The sequence below is a fragment of the Magnolia sinica genome, chromosome 1 (genome assembly GCF_029962835.1).
Source record: "Magnolia sinica isolate HGM2019 chromosome 1, MsV1, whole genome shotgun sequence".
Lineage (NCBI taxonomy): Eukaryota > Viridiplantae > Streptophyta > Magnoliopsida > Magnoliales > Magnoliaceae > Magnolia > Magnolia sinica.
Window position 1 is genome coordinate 14,599,513 of NC_080573.1, and position 24,480 is coordinate 14,623,992.

At 39.9% G+C, this 24,480-nt stretch overlaps 1 protein-coding gene across 2 annotated transcripts; it reads left to right on the forward strand.

Annotated features, from left to right (window-relative positions):
• The first annotated feature begins 16,774 nt into the window (after positions 1 to 16,774).
• LOC131240701 (E3 SUMO-protein ligase MMS21) lies at positions 16,775 to 23,226 on the forward strand. Of its 2 annotated transcripts, XM_058239122.1 has the most exons (7): positions 16,782 to 16,974; positions 17,102 to 17,173; positions 17,272 to 17,382; positions 17,959 to 18,069; positions 20,852 to 20,991; positions 22,388 to 22,473; positions 22,557 to 23,226. In XM_058239122.1, the coding sequence occupies exons 1-7, from the start codon at positions 16,888 to 16,890 to the stop codon at positions 22,700 to 22,702; spliced, it is 753 nt and encodes a 250-aa protein (XP_058095105.1). In that variant the 5' UTR covers positions 16,782 to 16,887; the 3' UTR covers positions 22,703 to 23,226. The 2 variants fall into 2 exon arrangements, with proteins under 2 accessions (XP_058095113.1, XP_058095105.1); XM_058239130.1 differs by lacking the exon at positions 17,959 to 18,069 and having other exon boundaries at positions 16,775 to 16,974.
• The last annotated feature ends 1,254 nt before the right edge of the window (positions 23,227 to 24,480 follow it).

Consider the following 24,480-nt stretch of genomic DNA (forward strand, 5'->3'; position numbering starts at 1 on the left):
GGAAGAAGACATCTAGGATGGACCACACTAGAGGAAACATGCCAACAAATAAAGGCCACCATTCTCTTTATTGGGGGCCACAAAGGTCTCGGATGAAGATGACATCAATGCCCTTCAATGTCCTAACATACTTTAAAACGAATGAACATATTTGATCTCCCAATTAGTGGGCCATATGTGGCTTTGTGAGACCCACAATCTATTCATAACTTTTGTTGCAAGCTATGCCCTATGACACAGCAGGGTGGGAGAATGCAATTTCTTTCCAAAAAACAGTAAAATCCCATATAGGAGCAAAAAAAGTATTGCCCCATGTAAAATTAGTCATTTCTTTTCTTCTTCTTTTTTTTGCTTAGCTTGTTAGTACACCCATTGTCAGTTCACAGTTAGCCACCCCTATTAAGGGAAACGATACCAAGACCTCAATGTTGAAACCAGGTATCTTGCACCAAGTCTACCACTTAAGCTATGGATCAGGGTGTTTAAAATTAGTCATTTCAGGGATAATGTTATTCTACGATGTTATTACTGAAGTAAAGAAATCTCCTTGTTTCACCAGCCACAGTGGATTAGGTGAGGCGGGGACCTCACCCAAGATGGTGTGGCCATCATAGTGAGGCCCACGTTGATCTATGTATTATGTATCCATACTGTCCATCCCTTTTTCTAAATCATTTTAGAGCATTATTCCTAAAGTAACGCAGATCCAATTATCAGGGTTATTGACCATTAATGGGCCACAAAAGTTTTGGATCAAAGTGATATTTGTTTTTTTCTTTTATCTAGGATTATCAACATATTGTATGGTAAATAAACACTACGGAAACATTAAGGTACGTCCTAAGAATTTTTAATGGTAGAACGCTTAATCACCACTGTTGCTTTCGGTATGGTCTAGCTAATAATTGTATCTGCTTCATTTGTAGGTTAAATCCCTAAAATGATCTGGAAAAATAGATGAACATCATGGATAAATAAAACATGCGTCAAGGTGGGCCCCACAGTAAGGGCTGCACCGTCTTGGGTGGATGCGGATTAGCTACTGACGGGTTGAGTAGTGAGACTTGCCGTTGAAGTGACGTCACCAAGTTCTGTGGGCCTTGCTATGATGTATGTGTTTATCCACACCGTCCATCCATTTTGAGATATCATTTTAGGGCATGAGCTAAAGAATGAGGCAAATAAAAAGTTGTAGTATACCCTACCATAGAAAACAGTGAAGAGAGTAATTACCACCGTTAAAACTATCCTAAGGGCCACCATGATGTTTATTTGAAATCTAACCTGTTCAAAAGTTAAAAAAGACATGAAAGAAGGGAAAACACAATTATCAGCTTGATCGAAAGCTTTTGTAGCCTTTAGAAGTTTTTAATGGTGGGCATCACATTACCCACTATTTTTTGTGCTGGGTCTACTAGAGCTTTGGATTTAATTCATTCTTTGGATATTTCTCTAAAATGATCTCGACAAATGAATAGACAACCTGAATACAAAACATACATCATGGTGGGGCCAAGGGACTTGCTGATGTCACTTCAGTAGCGAGTCTCGCTACTCAACTTGTCAGTGGCTAATCCGTGCCTGTCTTGGCCCAAGACGAGCGCAGATTAGCCACAGCCAGGTTGAGTAGTAAGACTCACTACTGAATTGGTGTCACCAAGTTTTGTGGACTCTACCATGATATATGTTTTGTATCCACACCGTTCATCCATTCGGAGAGAACATGTTATGGCATGAGCCAAAGAATGACTAAGATTCAAAGCTCCAGTAGACCCCGCCACAAAAAGTAGTAGAGAGAGTGACACCCACCGTTAAAAACTTCTGAGGGCCACGAAAGTTTTCCATTGAGCTGATCATAATTTTTTCCCTTTTATTATGCCTTTTTTAACTTATTAACGGGTTGACTCTCAAATAAACATCACGTGGACCTTAAGAAGGTTTCAACGGTGGATGTCACTTTTTCCACTGTTTTCTGTATTGGTGTCTATCACAGATTTTTATTTGCCTCATTATCTGACTCATGTCCTGAAATGATATCTCCAAATGGATGGGCCGTGTGGATATAACACATTCACCATGCTTGGACCCACGTAACTCGGTGACGTCGGTTCAGTAGCGATCTCGCGCGTCCACTCACCTAATCCACTCTCTTCAGCAGCTGGGATCCAACGGGATTCGTGCCAGAAAATGCTAAGTGCACTCGGGCGAAATGTATTCAACGTACACGCAGCATCAGCGTATTAAATGTGTACATGTTTAAGTGATCCAACCGTCCATCTGCGTCGTACTGACCGTTCCATTACCTGGGAGAGGAAACATGCTCGTTCAATGGCTTGATGTATCATACAGCATTTGTTAGATGAATGTGGTAACGAGAAGGAAAGTGCACGTGCGGCTGTACTCGCAAAGTTTATTTCCCGCCAAACCGTGTTACAACTTGTAATGACGCGCATGGTTATTTCAGCGTCAGCGGCTCACATGCCCGTACGATACCGGACTTGCAATGTGAATGCAGTCCTCAAAGGCCCTATCCCCGCGGGACCACCTACCTTGTTGTCTGTATATCATCGTGTCCGTCCATCAGATGTTCTCCTTTAATCCAGGCCCTGAGTCACAACTCTTCCGGGCCACACGATTGGGACCAACGTGCATGTGAAACAGTTTAGTGCATGAGTCAAGAGATGGAACAGATCCAAAATCTAAGTGGACCACACCGCAGGAAAATGGATGGACACCGTGGATAAACCACATACATCACTGTGGGCCCCGCACAGCTTTTCCAACCTACACCACGTAGTCATTTGTTTGTTTTTTCCCTGCCTGCAATGAACTATGAATGAAACATCTCCTTGCTAGGGCAATCTTAACCATTACATTTCTCCCCGGAAGATAGACCGTTAGAAAGAGAAATTTCAACGGTCCAACTGAAAGAGGTCCTTTTTTTGATGGTTTAGATCTTTTAAACTGTGAGATTTTTGAGGAATTATCCATCCATTGTAGGATCCAGTAGATCTATGGTTTGGATTACCGGATCATAGATCCTTGCCAGAATTGTAAACCCGTGAGTACTTTAGCTCGTATCGGTTTGCAACTTTACATCAGTTCGTCGTAATTCAAGAAGCGGCGCCGCATGTGTGGGACGAACACGTGTCAAAGATCCGTGCGTGCGGGGTGCGTGTCAGAGATCCTGGACATTCATCAGGTAGGGTGCACGGTAAAAATGTCATAATTCCCGAAATTGGATGGTGCACTAATCAAGTTAGCCAAAATCGTACTTTTAATTTGGACCGTTGGGCATTTATTCCTGACCGCACATTTTACTCAGGCAGGTTTGCCTTGTCTGATGCTTGCCCTCAGCCCAGGAGCGGATTAGGTGCCTCCTCAGCCTTACCCAAGATGGTGCGGCCCTTGCCGTGGGGCCCACCTTAGTGTATTTATTCTATATCCTCACCGTCCATCGGTTTTTCCCGATAACTTCAGGGGATGAATCCGAAAATAAAGTAAATCCAAATATCAGGTGGACCATACTATAAGGAAACGGAGGTGATTGAACGTACCACCATGAAAAACCTCCTATGGCACACTTAATGTTTATTAACCATCCGAACCTGTTGATAAGGTCACACAAATCTGGATTAAGAAAAAAAAACTAGTATTTGATTTAAAATTTTGGTGGCCCATAAAAGGTTTTTATTGGCCTATCACTGCCTTTTCTTATAACAGTCGACTTGGGATCTGTATCTACTTCATTTTTTTGGTCGCAGCTAAAGTCATGTTGGAAAACGGATGGAGCACAAACTTCAAGGTAGGCCCCATGGTAGGAGCCGCAACTATCTGTTCCCACGGGAAGCGGATTGGCCGGCGCACCACACGCTAGATATATACCTGCTGTATGACGTAAGTAACTTTTGTGGGTCTCATCGTGAGGTATGTGTTATATTGTCTATCCATTTTACCAGCTCGGCTTAAGGTTTGCAATGAAAAAGATAAGATAAATCTAACTATCAAGTGGACCGCATTGCAAAAAGAAGTGTGAGATTAAATGTCTACCGTTGAAACCTATTTTAGGATCAAAGAAGTTTTGGATGATTATAAATTTTGGTTTTCTGGGGATTTTTTTATTTAGATAATGCTCTAAAATGAACTTTAAAATTAGATGAACGGTATAAATATAATAAATACATCATCGTGGGGCTCATGTAACTTTGATCTCCTTTAAACCATTCGTACAACTTGGAGCTCGAGGAGCGCCAGTGCTCGTATTCGCACGATACGTACCTACAGCAGCTATACAGCTGCTGTGTGGTACACCAGCCAATCCTTCTTCGATCCCGCAGCCCATGTCTCTGACAAATGTGCCCTTCCAACATTTACTAATTTTTGTACAAATGATGTAGACGAGCATGCATCGTCCGATCGACACCGTATATTTCTTACGCTCACGATTTAATGTTCTTTTATTAGCTCGTGTTCAATGTGCACAGGAGCACCGACAGTTTGAGATCCCATTATCACACCGCATTAATAGACGGTTGGTAATTTGGTATAGACATGAGAACTATTCAAAGGAGAATTTTAACGACAGGGATTGATTGGTGGTGAAATGACGTGGACGCGACTCGCCTCTTAATTCATGTATTTGTGACCTTACTAACAGATTGGATGGAAAATAAACATGATGGGGGCCCACGAATTTTTTAACGGTGAAAATCATTATCCTCGCTGCTATTTTTGGTGTGGTCCATTTGATCTTTGGATATGATTCATTTTTTTGTCTAATTCTCTAAAAGGATCTCGAAAAATGGATGAACGGTGTGGATATAATGAATACATTATTGTGGGGCCATCTAACTTTGATCTCCTTTCGTACAACTCGAAGAGAAGCGGCGCTCGTCTTCCCACGACACGTATCTAGACCTGCCCGCTTCCCCTCAGCCCATCCAGACAGCGTACGCCCCCACACACAGTCATTTCAGCACGAGGTAGGTGGTGAGCTGGACCCATTCCACGTGCAAATTTCAAACCTGGAGATCTTTCTAGATATCCATGGTCGAATAATCTACAACACCAGTGGGTGCGACTCTGACCGTGGGGTCCACTTCGTCCATCGGGTCTGATGATGGCCCTTGTATTCACCGTACATGCAAGTGATTGATTCAGCCATATGAAAGAAAAAACGAGAACTGTGCTTAAAACGTCCAAGCTCACTTATGTTCCTTCATCTTGGTGAGTCACACATTATGAATGGTTTTGATCAAGAATACACACCATGGTGAGCCACACATAAACCTATGGTTGACATTCCATTCCCATTGTTTCTCTATTGTGGCCCACTTAAGTTTTCTGTCTGGACGAATTTTGGCCTCAGTGATTAGAATCGAGAAACTCACATGATGAATGGAGTGGATTTTGCATATACAGCATGGTGGGCCCCAAAGAGCTTGGACGTTTTAAGGGCTTTGCAAGACAGATGTTGCAAGGATTCTGTCCAATTATTCGACGAGAATCCAATTATTCGACGGTTACAATGTGGTAGATGTTTGCACCAACAATCTATGCTTGCTATGCGCATGCAGTTTTTAAGTATTTGTTGGTTTCTATACTGTTTTTCAGGATGCGTTTGGTTGCACCGATTGTCACGATATTCTATAATTATTCAGTCTAACGGGTTCACTTTTCATGATTGAGTTGAAAAAAAATACTGCAATTGGGTGGTCTTAAATTTTCACGGGGATATCTATTTTCTAGGAATGATTTTGCACATCCATTCTTGCATGCCACTTAGGGCTGTACACGAACGGAGTTAGCTCGATTGGCTTCCTCAACTTGACTCGACTCAAATTGAACTCGGATCGAACTAGTTCAGTGAATCAGTTACTTTGATATTGATGTTACTCACCAAGTGTTTGATGAAATGACCCAACGAAGTGTCGGCGGGTGGCAAGGAAAGTATGTATATGAAACAAATACCCAATTTTTTTTTAAAAAAATTTGATGTTGCCTACAAGGTATTTGAAGAAATACCTATAAAACTGTTGTTGCTGTTTTACAAATAGTGAAAATTTAAAGGTGCAGTCCATGTGTTTGTGAAAATGCTGTAGAGGCGAACTCGGCTCGATCTTGGCTCAAACTTGGCTTGAACTCGCCTGTGTTGCTGGCTGAATTGAGTTGAGGCACGAGGACCGATTCAAGCCAAGTTCAAGCTAGGGTCTGCTAGTGGCCAAGCCGAGTCAAGCTTGGTTCAACTCGTGTACACCTCTAATGCTACTAACTTGATTGATCATATGACAAGAATGGCCTTTTCAAGGTGGCCTGCATAAAGTGGAATTGCAGCCAATGGAAGGTATAGATTAAGTGATATATATGCCAACAAGTCCAAATGTAACTAGTTTCAAGAAAACATTTATATACACTTAGACCATTACCACTCCTGTTTATCATTAAATACTCAATTTATATTAGAATTTTTACAACAAAATTCTTAAAAAGCTCCATTTGATAAATTGAAAAGTAAGCTTTGAAAATTAAGTGATGAAAAGTTAGACCGTTGAATTATAATTTGAAATAGTTTTTGAGATAAAATTGAAAATAAATTTTAATGCACCACTACTTTCATCATTTAGCCTTCAGCATTAAGTAGATAGAGGGGAGCCGGAAAAAGAACCATATTTTCAGTGAAAATTTGAGCAGTTAATCATCTAAATTTGTGGAATCATATAAGTGCTGTGAAAATAAATTTTACCAAATGACACTTAAATTTTTATATTTGTTAAATAATGTACTTTTAGATAAGCAAAAATAGTAAAACATATATTTTTTTTTCTTGGAAGTAGTTGAAGTTGAGAATTAATAAATATACGTGATATTTGTATGACATCCAAACCATCTTGCAAATGCACCATGCTATACCGATGATACAAAGAAAAATTTTTGCTTATCAAACCATTGGATGTAGAACAAGTGAATTTGGATGTCATTAGGTGGTTAAGCTATGGTTTCCAACGTATGATCAAGAATGTTTTCGCAGAACCTACTCCTGGCAAACATCCCTATTAACAATACCAATTACTATACTTTTGTCTTGTGAATGGATGGTTAAAATATATTTTTGTAATCCCCGTACTCATGAGAAGAGTCGGTGACAAATGAATGGAAGGAGGCTATGATTACTCACTTACCATGTCCTGCCAAAGAACAGAAGAAACATCGCTATAAAATTCTTCTAAATTTATGGTTTTATCAAATAATGCTTCCACTAATTGAAAGCAAAGGTTCATATATATGTATATATAGAGCATTTGAAAGGACTAAAGTGCCTTTATCTGTTTTTCTAACAAGTGATGAAGTTCAGCATTGCGGATCCTATATTGTTGTATGACATCCAATCTATATATTCAACATATTGCAGCTCCCAATGATGATCATATGGATAAAAAAAGGTTGATCCAACCATCAAATGGCCATATCATAAAATCATATACATGACAAAAACGTTCAAATATATATTCTATTAATGTTGTGCATCTTTGAAAGTCAATATGATAATCTTAACCATATATTATAATGATCATAGGTCCTATGTGAACATCTCATTAATATCTTAATTAGTATAACAAAATGTGTTGAATCATATATGTAGTGGTTAAAGGAGAGGGATTCATATAGTTGTCATCAAGGACTTGAATTTAGACACAATAGTCACTAATTACGGGAGAGTTTGTATTTTATAAATCTTAGTATAATGATTATTTAATAGGTTGTAAGACAAGCATGTATCATTCTTATATATTCATCATGTGTGAGGGAACTTATTGTGAATCGCGAAAGAAGTCTTCATTGTTAGGTTTAAGACAAGTCATTATGACTATGCCTTTCTCCATGTAGTATTGTAAGCGTGTTATGGGACTAGGTTCCTGGTAGTAAATTTATCAAACACTTGTATTAGATGATCAAATTAAAGTCTCTGAATCAAAAGAAAAACTAGCTTTGGGTTGTGATTAACTCATGCATATATTAATTAACTTTGACTAATCCTTAGATTTGAGGCATATGGGTAATTCAAGTTTTTTTTTTTTAAAAAAAATTTATTTTATTTTATTTTATTTATTTATGTTACGTGACTTGGCCCGCCTCATAAAGTTTTTTTTTTTTGTTAGCTCGTTAGTACACCCAACTATCAATTCACACCCCAACTTGGCTCGCCTCATAAAGTTAATTAGAAAGGTTCATGTAACGTCCTGAATTTTCACTATTTTGGATTGCCAAAAATCCTCTCTCTCTCTCTCTCTCTCTCTCTCTCTCTCTCTCTCTCTCTCTATATATATATATATATATATATATATATATATATATACAAATCCTATTGACACAGGGCTCCAACACTCTAATTCGTGGGACCGACACCTTAGGAGTGGTTCCACAAGCTGTCAAACCATTTTAGGTATGGACCATTATCCTTAGATGACCTTTTATCAAACCTAGGCTAGAATTAATAATTTTCTATGAGAATTTTGCTGTGTATGTTATTTTTCAAGGGAAATGATAGTAGACATTCGTTCTTATTATGATTAAACTTGCTTAACAGAGGATTAATTAGCTCCAAGGCATCTAATGTTTGCCTTGTCTGAATTTCCTTTCTATTATGAGAAATTTGAATATAACCCAACCCCAAACCTGAGGAAATTTAGGAAAAATATGCTGCATGCCTCCCATACACATGAATTGAGGTAATTAACTGCATAATTGTCGACATGCATGTCCAAATTCTATGAAATTAGGAATATTACAAGGTCCTCTTACAACATTACATGAATTAGAACTCATGCATGCTTGCTTAGAACTCCCTTGCAACTTGATCTTTAGTAATATTAAGCTTATGAATTTATATTTACGCATGCTTAAATTTTCCACAACTAGAAGTACATCGCTGTGTTCATTTGTTATATCTGGATATTCAATTCCTCTTGTTGGGTTGGCCAACAAAATCAAAGCCCGTGGCGGTAGTCCCATTGGTAAGCCCATTTGGTTTGAGTACGGATAACCGGCAGTAGTTGGACTGCATGGGACGCTCGCTCCCAATACCGTGTGTTTCGCAACTCGCCTGAACGGGGCAAATTGGCTCACTAGCTAACTAACCACATATGTTAACTATGTATGGTTACGCCTGCCTGAATCTAAAGCACCTCATACTTTTGAGAGGCCTATTGATAACCGTTAGTGATACCATCCTACTAAGACTCATGAGCCGGGTATGGTGGAATGAGACACCGTATCCGAGCTGTCGGCCTATGCTGGGGTGACGAACCTCCTCGTAGTGACCAGTGAGCAACCAAGTCTCGGGAGTCGGCCATGGTGGAATGAGACATTGTTTCCGTACTGTCGGCCTATATTGGGGTGACGAGCCTCCCCATAGTGATCAGCGAGCATAGGAGGTGATATGTCATTATACGAACGGCCTCCGTTAAATTACCCGGCTGATGGTTCCATGCCAGAGTACTGTTCAAACGACCCGGTCATGAATAGAATTGAGTGACGAGCCATTTTTCTTATGTTGATTTGGTTTTGTGACAAGCCCGCACCTCGAAACTGAGTGATCATACTCGGTGTTTGGGTGATGACCCATACTGAGTTGATCCTCATACGTTTGGGTATCATGTCTTACCTTTAAAATTATTGATTTGTAAGACAAATGGATGATACCTAAATTTGGACCAAGGATTGTAGGCTCGGAGCCGCTACGGCCGCCCTGGGCCAAGTTATCAAGATAAAGCCATTGATTAAATGGAGGTGTACGTTTCAGCTTCCCCAATCTTGCTGGATAAAGGAAATTAATTTAATACTCGGCTAACATGAATATTCATAGCATTGCATTAGTATAGGTTGGCGACTCGGCAGTCGAGGTCACATTGAGGGTGTGTTGGTCATTGTGAATGTAAGATGGTGTCGCTCGAGGGAGTGTTGTATGGTGAGGGTATGCATCATATCATAATACCATGCATGTACATTAACAAGAGTATCTAGAAATCGAACTGTATGCTCACTTTGCTTTTCATTAATTGTATAATAGAATTGATAACATGTATAACTTATTGCTAATGGAACCCACTGAGTTGATCACTCACTTCCACTCTGGGACGGTGTTTTAAAACACCAAGCAGACCTCATTTTGGATGCAAGTACCACAGAGCTTGACGCGTTGGATGAGGGGGTCATTGCATAGTCTATTTTAATTCCAGGAATTGCTCAATACCCAGGTAAAATGATCTATAAAACTTCATTTCCGCAAAACATAAGTGCCACTTGGGATATTAGGAGTTGAGTATCTACTCGGCCCCCGAAATCTAAGTGACACTTGGAATATTAGGAGTTGAGTATCTACTCGGCCCCCGAAATCTAAGGTGTTACAGTTCATATGTGAGTTTTACTAGATTCATGTATTGAGATCTAGTTGAAGTCCATATGATCTGGCAAGATATTTATTGGTCTCTTATCGATACTCTTATAGTTAAGATTTACTAAATCAAACCATCCATTAATTGGTTTTTCACTGGTTCACCACCAAAATGTTTTAAGTAATTTGATGTGTGTTCTTAAGTCATTAATATTTTATTTTATCACTTAATTTGTATAAGAATTAAATAGATGACCATGTTTAATGGATAAATGAAGCCAATTTAAATACATGATTAGGCAAATTCATAGATTTTAGACATAATAGGGCATAAAAAAGTTTGTAAAGCCATAGAGCATCATAATAATGTTCTTCCATATAGTCCTCTCTATCTCTTCCTAAATAAGATCTTATAGTAAAGAAAGAGTAGACACACAAGAGCTGTGCCCAAGCCTCTCGAGCAAAACCTCATGTATAGCTCGAGATATATATATATATATATATATATATATATATATATATATATATATATATATAGAGAGAGAGAGAGAGAGAGAGAGAGAGAGAGAGAGAGAGAGAGAGAGAGAGAGGGGCTAAAAGAGGAGAGAATCATTACCTCATCTTCCTTCTCTATATTTACAGGGCCATACTTGTGTGGCCCGCCTCATCTTCCTTCTCTATGTTTACACGACCATACTTGGGTGGCCCACTTTATATATGTATGTCTCTCTTTGCATGGCCTAGCTTCTCTTCGGTGTTTTATATATGGGTGTTTTGTTTTTTTTTCTAAAAAAATCTTATTTTAAATATATGTGGGAGAGAATATTCTACTTTTAAGGTGCGGTACTCGTCATCGAATGCTATATATTTAAGAACAATGGTACATTATTTGAATATTTTATTTTAGTTTACTATAAAAACTCATAAATCTAAATGGTGATTTACATGGCTTAATCTATAAATGCATACCATTAAAAAACTTTATTTTCAATCAGTTTTCAAAACTCTAATATGCTTGTGATTGGATGAGCCTAATTACTTGTTTGCTTGATAACTATGGTAGGGTCCACGGATTGAATGTCATAAGCACACCACGTGATCCCGCAATTTTGACTTCACTTCATTATAAAGTAGTAGATGATGAGTACATTTTTGCCATTTCACATGCTGGAGAAGCTTTTACAATGCATTCATGGGAAACATTGTTAGGTAAAAATCCAAAGAAAAACCATTATCGTTTTGGATGATTAATATTGTAGCTGGTTGAAGTTGGGCATGGTGGGCCATATTCGACAACCAGAAAAAAAAAATATCATTTTCTGGATGACCAACCGATTAGTTAAAATCGAGCTAAGTGGGCCATGCCTGGTGGGGACCAACCTCAGACGAGATTTTAGGGCATGGTACGATTTGAGGTGCATAGGCAGGTACAGTACCTGTCAATTAAATAAAGAATGCGTGTATAAAAAATGTCACCGACACTTGCATGAGGTCGCGGATTGGGTACTGCACCCCACCAAGGCGGGAACGGATTCGGTTTTACCCGGCTAACAGCTAAGCGGGTGTTACACCTACCGTGTGGATCCCACCTTGATTATTTGTTGTGTATCCAAGCCGTCCATCCGTTTTTCCATCCAATTTTAGGACGGGGAAACAAAAATCATGTAGATCCAAATATCATTTGGACCACACCATAGGAAACAGTGGTGATTGAGTTCCTCACCATTAAAATTTTCAAAGGGCCTATTTTAAGGTTTTGGTAATGTTTATTTGCAAACCTGTTGATAATGTAAAAAGGATTTGGATAAAGGGAAAATAAAAGATCTGATTCAAAACTTTTGTAGCTCACCAAATGTTTTCAATGACTATTCATTAATGTTTTTATTAGTAGGGTAGATTTTCTTATTATTTAAGATTATGTCCATAAATGAAATGAGATGGAAAATAGACGAACAGCTAGATATACAAAATATATATCAAGGTAGGCCCTATACGATTAGGGTAACAACCCAATAACAACTAATCCTAGCCAAAGATGGACGGTCATGTCAGGGGATCTGGGGAGTCCATACTAATCTATATAATTTATCCATTTTGTCCATTTAGGGCATGTTTGGTTTTTTGACTTACTGTTAATTAGAAGTAAAGAAGTAATTATTACTTCTAACGCGCGTTTGAAAATAGTTGGATTTGGGCGCAATGTAGCGACATTCGAAATAACGGTATTACACCCAAAAGCAGCCACTTGAAATACATCTCTCTACAGGTAATCAAAGAGACAATACTAAGGTAGCAGAACTTGACACCGTATAGTTGCGTGGTTCGCAGGAGTATTGCAACTGTATTAGAGGTGAGATGGGGGACACCATAACATCCTTTTCGATTTGACATGTCTATTACATCATTGAACCAAACACAGGGCCGGTGACTTTATCTCTAGTACACCGTATTTTTTGTATTAAACAAATATGTGGTGACAGTCAATGGAAGTAGTACTAATCATTACAATTACATGTAATAAGTAATTATTACTTCGTTACGTTCAAATACGATGTAATTTGGAAAACCAAACATGCCCTTATACTTACGGATCATTTGAGAGGGACGCGGATTGCATCCTACACCCGCCCGGACGGTAATCCGTCTAGGTAGGGCTCTGAGGTGTCCAACGTGATGTAAGTGTTTTATCCACGCCGTTAATTGGTTTTCTTAGATTATTTTAAGGTATGAGCTAAAAAATGAGGCAAGTAAATATCTTAAGTGGACCATGATTTATTCATTTTGTTTGTCTACATAGATAAAAAACTCACATCACTGTGGGTCCCACAGAGCCCTGCCCGGACGGATTACCGTCCAGGCGGGGGTAGGACGCAATCTGCGTCCATTTGAGAGAGAGACAAAAAAGGAGGTAGATATAAAGCTCAAGTGGACCAAACACCACATGAAGCAATAGGGATTTAAAGCCTACAATTGAAAACTTCCAGGGGGACATAGAAGTTTTGGATCAAGCTGATATTTATTTTTCCCTTCATACATGTCTATGTCATCTCATGAACAGGTTGGATGGCAAATAAACATCACGGTGGGCCCTAGGATGTTTTCAATGGTAAGAGTTCAATCCCCCGCTTCATATGGTGTGGTCCACTTGAACCTTAGATCTACTTTCATTTTGATTTCATGCACTAAAATGATCTATCAAAATAGATAGACGGAGTGGATATAACATATAGATCACGGTGGGCCCACAGATCCCCCTAACATGACTATCCGTTTCTAGCCAGGTCCCAGGGGTAGTGTTCAATCGGCACCCCTTGCTTGTTGCAAGCGCCTTTTTGGACGTAGACCGTCTTCTCCGCTATAAAATTGGGTAAAACGCCGGTGTACTTAGCCATAGTTACTCGCTAGGTTACTTTCCTTAGCTTAGAGAGCCACGTGGGTGGAATTTCCATAAGATCTAGCCCGTTCATCAGGTACATTGGCTCATGCTAACCGTGTAAACTAAAAAAATATGACGATGCAATACTCAAGTGGGTCACACCACAGTTGGGTTGGGTCACCAATCAATAGTTTTGTGTGGGGCCACCATGGTGTTTTTATGCGCTCCAGTCCATTAATCTGGTGTGCCTCATCAGTACGTAAGAAACCCAAAAAAATCGTCGTATTAAAAAACTCAGGTGGGCTATACCAGATGATTTCAAAGGTTTCAAGTGTAATTCAATGGGCCACTATTAAAAACTCAAGTGGGCCATACCAGATGAATTTAAAGGTTTTAGGTGTAATTCCTTTTATCCCCGTTCACACAAGGAACTCCGGTAGCCACTTAGGCCGAGGTGGAGAGCGAACCGTTTGTAATGTGATAAGAAAATGCATGTAATTATGTTTTTGGTGGCGGATTGTGCGTGCCAAAGTCAAATGCAACTCGAATGAAACTAAATGCCTTGTGACCTGGCTATTGAAATAGATTAAAAGACTAAATTTCATATAAATGGACCATCTATCTATCCACGGGTTATAAAGAATCAAACGATATATAAAGAAAAATTTTCTTATTTCTGATGAGTTTCCTTTGTCCTCTGAATGAAATAACTTTCAGTTAAGGATATAATAACTTGTAGAGTTTTATTAGTATGACGATATTGATGAAAAAAGGACGGCTTGAAGCTGAAAGTATTCTATTACTACTAAATAATTAATGCTTATAACTTGCAGAAGGATAAATAAAAATAAAAGGGATAAGTAACTATAGTTTATTTGTTGCTCGACGGGAAATCATGTTTCATTGGATGATTGCATGTTCATTGTTCAACTGAGATTTGTAGGTGACTTGGGTAGTTGATAAACCACATTTTGTTCATTAGTCGATTGATTGTCTTATGCAAGGCACTTGTGGTTTGTGGGATAGTTGTTTGTTCATCGCTTAGCGTAAACCAAGCTTTGTAGGTAAGATGGTTGATGGATGATAGATCTTAGAAACTTTGTTCATCACACAACTAGGCTTTGTAGGTGAGACGGTCATGATAAAATGATAATTTGTTAGTTAATTAGAATCTTCTTTATAAGCAAGACCACCAATCATCTCTTTGTTGCTTGGAACCAAACTTAATAGGTAAGATGATCATGGGCAATAATTATTTGTTCATTACTTGAAAATTTATTTCTCCCGTGAAGTTGTTATGATTCAATTGTCCATTCGTTGCTCGATCATATTTTTTTAGATGAAACAATCATAGCCAAATAATCATTTGTTCATTATATAAAGTTGAATTTAGTAGGTGAAATAATAAACAGAATCTTTAAGCACGTAGGTGATATAATCAAAAGGATACTTAATGATGCAACCAAGAAAGCTCAATTGACATTCTATTTGAAACTCAGAGATTTTCTTTGTGATCCAATGGTGCGATCGTTGATATAAGACAGATAGATAAATAAAGTTCAAGTTATTGTGACATTAGGTTGATTAGTCATGGAGTTAGATTGAAATTAAATTAAATTAGGCAGTCAATTATTCTAATCTCAATTGATTGGCTACTTAGCTGACATGGCCAATCATGCTTCTATCTTTACCGGCGGCTTTTCATTGTTTTTCATACTCCCCATTAGTTGGTGATTAAGCCTAGTCATTTTGCTACCTACTTTTTCAGCTCACGAGGCCTACTCAAGATTTAATCTACCTATTTTTTGCCCATGTCCTAACATGACATGGCAAAACGGATGGATGGTTTGGATTTCTCACAAACATCACGTGGGCCCCTAGCTTTCGGTTGCTGGAAGTTTCTGCCAAAGGCTTTCACAGTCAATCCGAATCTAGCCTTGGCTTGTGTGCGGGAGCTCGGACACTGAGAAGGGAGGGATGAAATCATCCTTGTTGCCAGAATGCCTCTGGTTTTGGTGCCGAGTCAAGGGTGAGAAATGTTCACACGCTGAAGTCCCACGTGCAGCTCCTGTTTCCCTGTACGCCGCCCGGGCAGAGCATCCGAGCCGTACAATGAGTAGGACAGATCGAAGCTCACCTGAGAATATATGACTGGTACTCGTTGGGCGTGCCATACTGTCAAAATAATGGATGGTCGATGGTCAGATGCTATGTACAAGTGTGGCCCACCTAATGAGTAGATTGGCCCGAGTTTCATGAGAGATAATCTTCCCGGTGCGATCCATCTTTTAAACGGCTTAGATGACCTATTAAAAACATTACACATTGGTCATTTTCCCAACCGTCCGTTTTACTAATGCAAGCGTGTCCCATCTAATGGTTGGACCAGATCTGATTACAGGGCCACGCATGCTGGCACTACCCGATGAATGTCCCAGACACACGAGTGGGCCGTGTTAGCATGTGTGCCCTTGGCCCTGCGATTGTGGTTTGGTTCTCATTTATTGGGCTGTCAATGGGCCGGGGTAAGATCAGGCAAGGCCTGTCTTTGCCCGGCCCATAATACTTATACACGGCCTGAGTCTGTGCACTGCCCCCCACCTTTTGTTTTATGCAAAATCTGAGCCGTCTGTCGAGCGGCCCCATCCATGCTGTTTTGGTAACTATGGCCATCCTGATTAACAAACAGGATTAAATTTTAGATCTGGGCCCGTCTGCAGGCTTCATAGATCAGTCCAAGCCAAGCCCAAAAACCCAACGGGCCAGCGCGGCCCCATGTACAGCTTCCTCATGAGATAGAGATGAGGTGTCAATGGGATTGAAGCCCAAGGCCCTGAACATTTACATTTTGGGCCTGAAAGATCCAGCCCACATGTGCTTGTGTTGGGTTGGGTCGTGATGGTCAAGTCCGACCCAATTACAATCGGGCAGAGTAATGGGTCGCAGATCGTCCCAACCCGACCCGTGGAATGGAGCCCGCGAGTAGCTTTCCTTAGCCCCATTCGAATTTTCAGTTCTCATTTCCCTCCTAATCTTAGTATACACACGCACCCACTCCTCTCTTGCAATCCTCCATTAGCGATTTTACAAAAGTTCTTCAAAACCCTAGCATCGAAAAACAATGGCATCGACATCAGCTAATCGAGGCAATTCAAGAATCACAACTGCAGCTACTACTTTATACTCCGACAACCAATCCCTCATCGCTGTAATTCCTCTTTTCCCCCCAAACCCTAATCCAAACCCTACTCTCTCTCTCTCTCTCTCTCTCTCTCTCTCTCTCTCTCTCTCTCTCTCTCTCTCTCTCTCTGCATTCATTTCATTCCTCTTTTCAGGAAATCCGGAAAGCTCTGTCAGTGATAAGGGCACTTGCCGTGGATTTTGAGAAGGGGAATAAGCCCGAAAAGGCAATCTCAATCTCACCACTAAAACCCTAATTCCCAATTTGAATTTCTTCTCTTCTACATATCCATATGTTTTTCTTCTCTTTCTTTTATTTTTTCAGGTGAAGGAATTGGAAGAAGCCATGCTTGACTTGCTGGCTACATCCAACGATTGCACACATTTCTCGTCAGCAATTGAGTCTGTTGGAAATAATTACCAACCTAAAGATGAGGTGCACTCCCTCTCTTTCAATCTCTATCTTTTGATGTCTCCTAAAACGTTTTGAATGACATGTGGGATGCCCAATCATCAATTGGGCCAGTTCATTCAATAGTACCATTGGGAGCAAACCATGGTGCAAGAATCATACCGATTGGATGATCGTAGCCCTTTGAATGGGAGCTGTTTGTTACTACCATCCTTTGTTTTAGAACCATAGATCACTTGGTTAGAATCATCAAAGTGCTACTTTTGAATCACGAGCATGCAAATTTGGATATGTTGGATTGATGTTTCAAGATGATGATTGGACCTGTTTTATTTCTCTGCTCAATCTTGACCATTCATTTTTCATGTTATTGATCGGATGCTTAGGATTATCTGATTGATTTGAGTTTTGCACCATGGCTGGCGTCTAGCTGAATGAATGAATGAACAGTCCAATCCACAATAGCTAATTTCATGTGTCATTTAAAAGCTTTGGGGACATTGATAACATCCCCATGAAGGTGGGGGATATCAGAAAACCCCTTATTTTCTTGTACCCTTATTTTTTTTAACCCTCTTTCGGTTTGGATTTGAATGGCAGTTGACGGATTTTAAGAAGCTTTTGGAGGATGAGGTTGCAAATATGAAGCAGGATTCACCTTCAGTTCCGCAAAACCATCCTTTATACCGGCAATTCAAGGAAGCCATTTGGGTATTTTTATTTTAAACCTTAGATCATGAAGCTTTATTATGGATTTTTTTATTGGTTTTTGAAAGCGGTTGTTCTTACCTTTTGTTTTGTGCATGCATGCTTGTGTGTCTGGGGTAATTGAAGACGATATAAATGAAGAGGTTTTCTTGAGTACATCCCAATGTATTGCAATAAGATGCATTGGGGCTCCAGCCATTGGATTTTTTTATTTTTTATATTTTAATGACTAAACTGTTTAATTGATAGGGCTCCCCTTGGACTGGGGATGCCTAGAAAAAACTCTTGGATTGAATATTACAACCCTTTGGTTATACAAAGGTTATGATGGCTGTTCATGTTCAAAACAGATGAGCCAAATTAAGAAAGGGTTGAACTAATCCAATTGAGATGTTGAATATCCACCATACAAAGTGAGTCTCTGCATGCAAACAGTTTGGATCATTGGAAAATGACCCAAATTCGAGCGAACCTCTGTAAATGAATATGGTTCTTGCTCATTTCAGGAGAGGAGTTAAAGGCCTCAAATACATACAATTAGAAAATTTTCCATTTGAAATTTCATTAGGCCATGAGGTGTTATAGAAGATGGACATGGAAATACAAATGGCCAAACAAAACCTAAAATGTTGGTGAAGAACCATGCACTTGATTTCAGTCGTGTTTGTTGCACAACTAATCCACATATCTAGGCACCTTGAAGTTGGTGTCATACCCATGTAGGACCACTGGACCACTTCAATTTGAAGTGTGAAATCTGTACCCGTGTGTTGTTGTACATGATAGCAACCAAGGTCCTGAGCACTTGTGCATGAATTTCTCACAATGGATAATTTATTTTGGTTTAAGTTTTCGATGAGTGTGTATACGAGTCACACAAATTTTGTAGGTCTTCATTTAATTCTTTTGATTCATTTTCTCCCCCATTTCCCTTCTTGAGCCAGTTGATAGGAAGTGATCACATTTGGTTCTTTTGGGCAGAAACATTGATAATCACTTGCAAAAGATAAAAGAAAACTTGATAGATCTTTTATAAAGTGTTATTTTGGATAAAGGATAATTCCTGTGGTTAGTTATTGGCTAGGTACTTAATTAATTCTCAGGAAGCATGGGAAATGAGTCAACTGGTTGCTTATTTGTTGACACTTGGCTCTTTTGAAGTAATAATCTCTATATATAACGTGAGTAGCATTTGGTTAAATTTACTCCTGCAATTGGTAAGAGGGAGGGCATTGCAATTTTTGTCATTTCAATCCTTTAATGCGAATAGCTCTCTCCCATTTTGCGTGTAGTCCATATAGGCAATGTACTATGGGAAGCTTGCTCAACAAAGGCTTTGTAGGGCCCACCACGATCACTTTTCCGCATCCACTTTGTATATATGTTACGTTGACTTATGTTAGGATCAGACCAAAGTCGAGGTAGACCTAAAACTTGAGTGGGCTATGACACCAGAAAAAGTGGAGAAGGGTCGTCCAACATTGAAACCATTTTGGGCTCCCTTCTCTCTCTCCCTATGTGTAGCAAGCATGTGTGTGGCCACACCCTTTTCCTTTGTTTCTCTCATTTTCTCTCTCTCCCTTGCTCTTTCCATATTTGTTGCATGTTTCCATTCCCCTTGGTAGATTTTAATGTGGTTTTGTGCTCCCGAAGGGAGGGTTCAAAGTAGTCTATATAAATCTAGTATTTTTTGACAATAGGAATCACAGAACCAACAATGAGCCATGAAACTGCATGCACTCGTTGTTGTAGATATGGTTTTGCACTCAACTTCATCAACATTAGAATTGGATAATGGATTGGTTTTACTGTTTTTGAGAGATGGTCAAGGCATGAAACAAGGAGGAGCTTGTGGACTGATCCTTGAGGAAACCATCTCTGTTTTACACCTAACTAAGCAATGAACTCTATGGAGGAATCCTTGCGTCTCTATTAAAATAAAAGAAGAAAATATGACCCCCAACAATAAGACAAGTATGCTGTTGGTTCTAGTTGCCATGGTCACAAATGATCTCCCTTGGGCAAGGTGACTATAGTGGAAGATCTGGCTATAAAAGTAGTGCTCCTCAAAGAAGGGAAGTTATTTTCAGCATTCGATCAGAATAAAACATTTAACTTTATCCTTGGAGCAGGTTCAGGTGGCCTTTGGTTGCAATCGGAAACCTTCCCTTGAGGATTGGGTTCTATGCATATTTCGATTGATTGGCAATGATGTCGGTTATTCTTTAGGCATGGATGTCTATAAATTCTAACGAGAAATTCCATAGCTATGCTTTTGTGTGTCTACACTGATCCATGCTAGGGTAGAGAGGAGGGAAACTGATTTTAACCTTCAAGCTGAGCTACATAGTGAGAGAGACAGTTGAAAATGAACTTCATCTTGATTGTTTTCCCTTGTCACTCAAATTTCTTGGCTTGGAGCTCAAAATGAAGAAACCAAAGGATGAAATTCACTTTGCAGCTAATCAATTAATGCAGTGTTTGATGAACTTGGTGGTCTTCTTTTGCCATGAATTTATTGGTTTCTTTTATTAAAAGCCCCATAATGCCAACACATGATTCAAAAGTTCAGCACCAATAATATACCTTTTGTCAGTCCATTCCTTATAGCTGCTACAAAATAATAGTAATAATAATAATAAAAAAAATCATTCTTCTGTGCTTCTACTTAATAATAATTGATTGGAGAAACAATATTCTTAAAGCCAGCCCGGAATAGCTGGGAAAAGCTATGATGATGATGCTATATTGTGATATAATCACCCCTCTTTGATTCATTCTACAGAATGTTCATCATGCTGGTCAACCAATGCCTGGTGAAGAGCAGGAGGACATTGTAATGACCAGCACTGAGAGCAGCCTTCTAAACATCACATGCCCATTAAGCGGAAAGCCTGTTATTGAACTAGAAGATCCAGTACGCAGGTGCAGTTTTTTCTTGCAAAATATGCTTTTGGAAAAAAAATAAAATTCTTATCACAAACAGCAGTTATGGCAGTAAACACATGGGCTTAGGGTACATTTTGATGTCCAAGGAGGGCAGGGTGGGTGGAAGCTTTTGTGCCCAAGTATTCAATTTGTTTCAGGTTGGACCTACGGCTGCAATACCTGAACCTGATTGACCCAACCCAAGTTTATGTTGAGTTGTCAAGGTCCTCGGATTGGGTTGGGGTTGGAAAACCCCAAACCTGATTTGAAATCAGATCAAGCAAAAATTCCAGTCAGATTAGGAATAATCACATATATTGATTCAGGTCGGGTCGAGTCGGTTTGGGCATAAAGGACCTTGGGTTGGAATTCCGGTCGGGTTGGGTCCTCTTGAGGTGGGGTTGGGCTGGGATTGACCCTCAACCTGACCCAACCTGCCCAAGTTGCATCCTTAGTTGAACCATATTTATGGCAGAAAAGGCAAAAAATTGGTACTTCATATAATATAAAATCCCATTTTCCACACCACCCCAATTCCCAGAAGAATGCTTGCCATTATGCCAAAATATTCGTTCCGCACACAATTTGGTGTACATCCAAACACCCTCCTAATGCAGGGGCATTTTCACACCGGGCTTGAGTGGGGTGGGCTGTGGGATGCGGGGGCACATTCGGGGTGGGCGGCCTTTGTGAGGCAGGCCCCACCTATGTGAGGCGGTACCCATGTGATGCGGGGCCCATGAGGGGGGTTCAACTGAGGTCCTAACCCATGGGATGTGGGGCCTGGGCTATGAGATAAATGGATTGATTCGCTATGCTCTATCAGTTCAAGCTTTTAGACAAATGGTTAGTTGTCCTGCATCACCCCCCTTATTTGCTTACTATCATATACTATCGTATGGGAGTAACACGTGCCTTATTTGGTACGATTCTCACCATCTGGTCTAATTATTTACCAAGAGATGTATATTAGAAAGGCAGAGATGACCATTCCAAAATCCAAACATCTAAAATTAAAATTGAGTTATACACCATCACCCATCCAAATGACAACATATGATGAAACTTGTTCTTTGTAAGGGAGCCGGTTGATCAAATTTTCCCTTAAGGTATTCAAATACAGTGATAGAGTGTCAGAGGGTGTCTTTCTTTGTTTGGATTCTCCAAATCCATTTCATTAGAAGAGCATCGATGACCAGCGCTGTTTTCTTTTCACCAAGCCCACCTTTTTAAAGAGGGAGATGGATTTGGTCCCAATTGACAATATGGAATTTGGAAGGCTCCTCAGTCGACCATACATGTGCATAAACATAACGGAACTCCCAACAGGGGTTACTATTTACTCTCAATGCCGCAGATGGATAGAAATTCAATCTCATTTTGGTTGGTGCAGTATGGATTGCAAGCATATTTACGACAAGAAGGCAGTAGTGCACTACATGAAATCCAAGAATTCGAGCATTCAGTGCCCTGTTGCAGGTAAGTTAATTTGCTAATGATTCTACCTCTTGCTTATGTCCTATTCCAGAATCCAGCCTCATTATCATCTGTCATTCACTCAGGCTGCCCCAAGAAGTTAGCAGCTGGGAGAGTGGTGTGCGACCCGTTGTTGCATATTGAAATTGAGGAGATGCGTTCAAGGAGTACTCAAATCATACAGGCTACTATTGTTGAAGATTTCACTGAGCTCGATGAAGGTGAAAACTGATGCAGGCTGCTTGGGGGAGAGACCTATAATCTGTACAGTACTGCAGCAATGCAGAAACTCTAGTGGGTACGGTATGCATATATGGATATCCATATGCATGTAGATATGGGTATCCATTCATAACACGTGATTTTTGTTTAGGTGCTTTCTTTAGGGCTCCCCAGTCTAGTAGTCCATGACTGTCGAAATGAATTCAGTCTGCTGATTGGGCCATGTGTGCCAATGATAGGAACTGTTCAAGAGGTGGGTCCTACTGTGAATAGGCTATGGGAAAAAGCATGGATTGGATTTTGTTAGAGGGATTATACAATGCTCAGGATGGGGATTGTATGGTACTTTTGGGTTTCAGTTTGTAAAAGTGGCACCCGTGGTTTGGCGGTTTGAAACATCGATATAGTAGGAATCACCTTAGACAGCCCATGCACAGGAACAATCCCCCAGATTGAATATTTGCTGTTGCTGTATCTTCTTTGGAAACAGTGTATTTTGTTGTCTGCCTGTTGGAGGGGTTTATGATTTTTCCATATGGGAGATTATTGGTGCATGAACTTATACAACTGTTGGGGGGTTATGCTTGGGTCAGAAATGTAGAAGTTGGTCCACCTTTAAACTATCCAGACCCTTCATTTGGTGGGCCGACAGGCAGGGCTCTGTGAATATCTTCTGACACTAGAAATTGATGCATGGTTCATACGGAAGCGGATTGCATCCCACGCTCGCCCGTCTCTAGCCAGGAACGAGCAGATCTGTGTGGGGTCTCACAGTGATGTATCTGTTTATCCTTGCCATCCATCCCTTTTATTAGATCATGATCCCAAAAATGAGGCAGATCTAACGCTCAAATGGGGTAGGACGCAATCTGCTCCTCCAGTGATTGGGCCTATCAGATGAACATCAAAAGGTGGATCCACTTGCACTGTGATAGTTGTGCATCTATTCACAAATTGTATGTGTGGGATACATCAGCTCAAATTAAGTCATTCAAATTACAATGCCCACTGCAATTAAGTTGAATTTTTAAAATAAGCTTGACTGAATGATAATAACCTTCGATTACTTTTTTTGTTTTTGTTTTTTGCTTTCAACTCTGTTAAATGTCCAACAACCCAGTTAAAAACTCCAGTCGCTGTTCAAAAAAGAGTGATAAAAAATAAAATAAAAAACTCTTGGATTGGAGTATTCATCTATTTGATCAGTTGGCACTTTGCATTTGAACTTTGAATATTCAGAGGGTCTTAGATTCTTCGGTATTCCCCATCATATGATGGGTTGGATCATTGCAAAGGGACCCAATCCAACGGCCCCTGTTTATTCTATTGCTGTGGGGTTGTATTCTAGCAAACATCTGAGGATCTTACTTCTTGTGCGTGCTCTGCACTTGGAATGTGTAAATTCTGGATTTGTGCAGTGTTTGGATTCAGGCCCAGCCAAGAGTTTGATGGGTTGTTTGTGCTCCCGGCTAAGGTCCACCTTTCCTGCAATAGACTGTAAATAGGGTTTGGCCTGATGAGCTAAAAGAAGAAAAAAAAAAAGTCCACGGTCCAAACTAAGCAAGAAAAAAGGCTAAATATCATACAGCCATGACCTTCTGATATGGAAGTTTTGCTGCATGGGTGCTCTGTGATGATGCCTAGTTTATCAACGGCTTGGTTTATTGATATTTCCGACCCATGTTTGCAAAAAAGAAGACCCGAAGAGAGAGAGAGAGAGAGAGAGAGAGAGAGAGAGGAATTATACAGTCAATGTACTGGAATGCCAATGGCCTCTTGATGCACCTA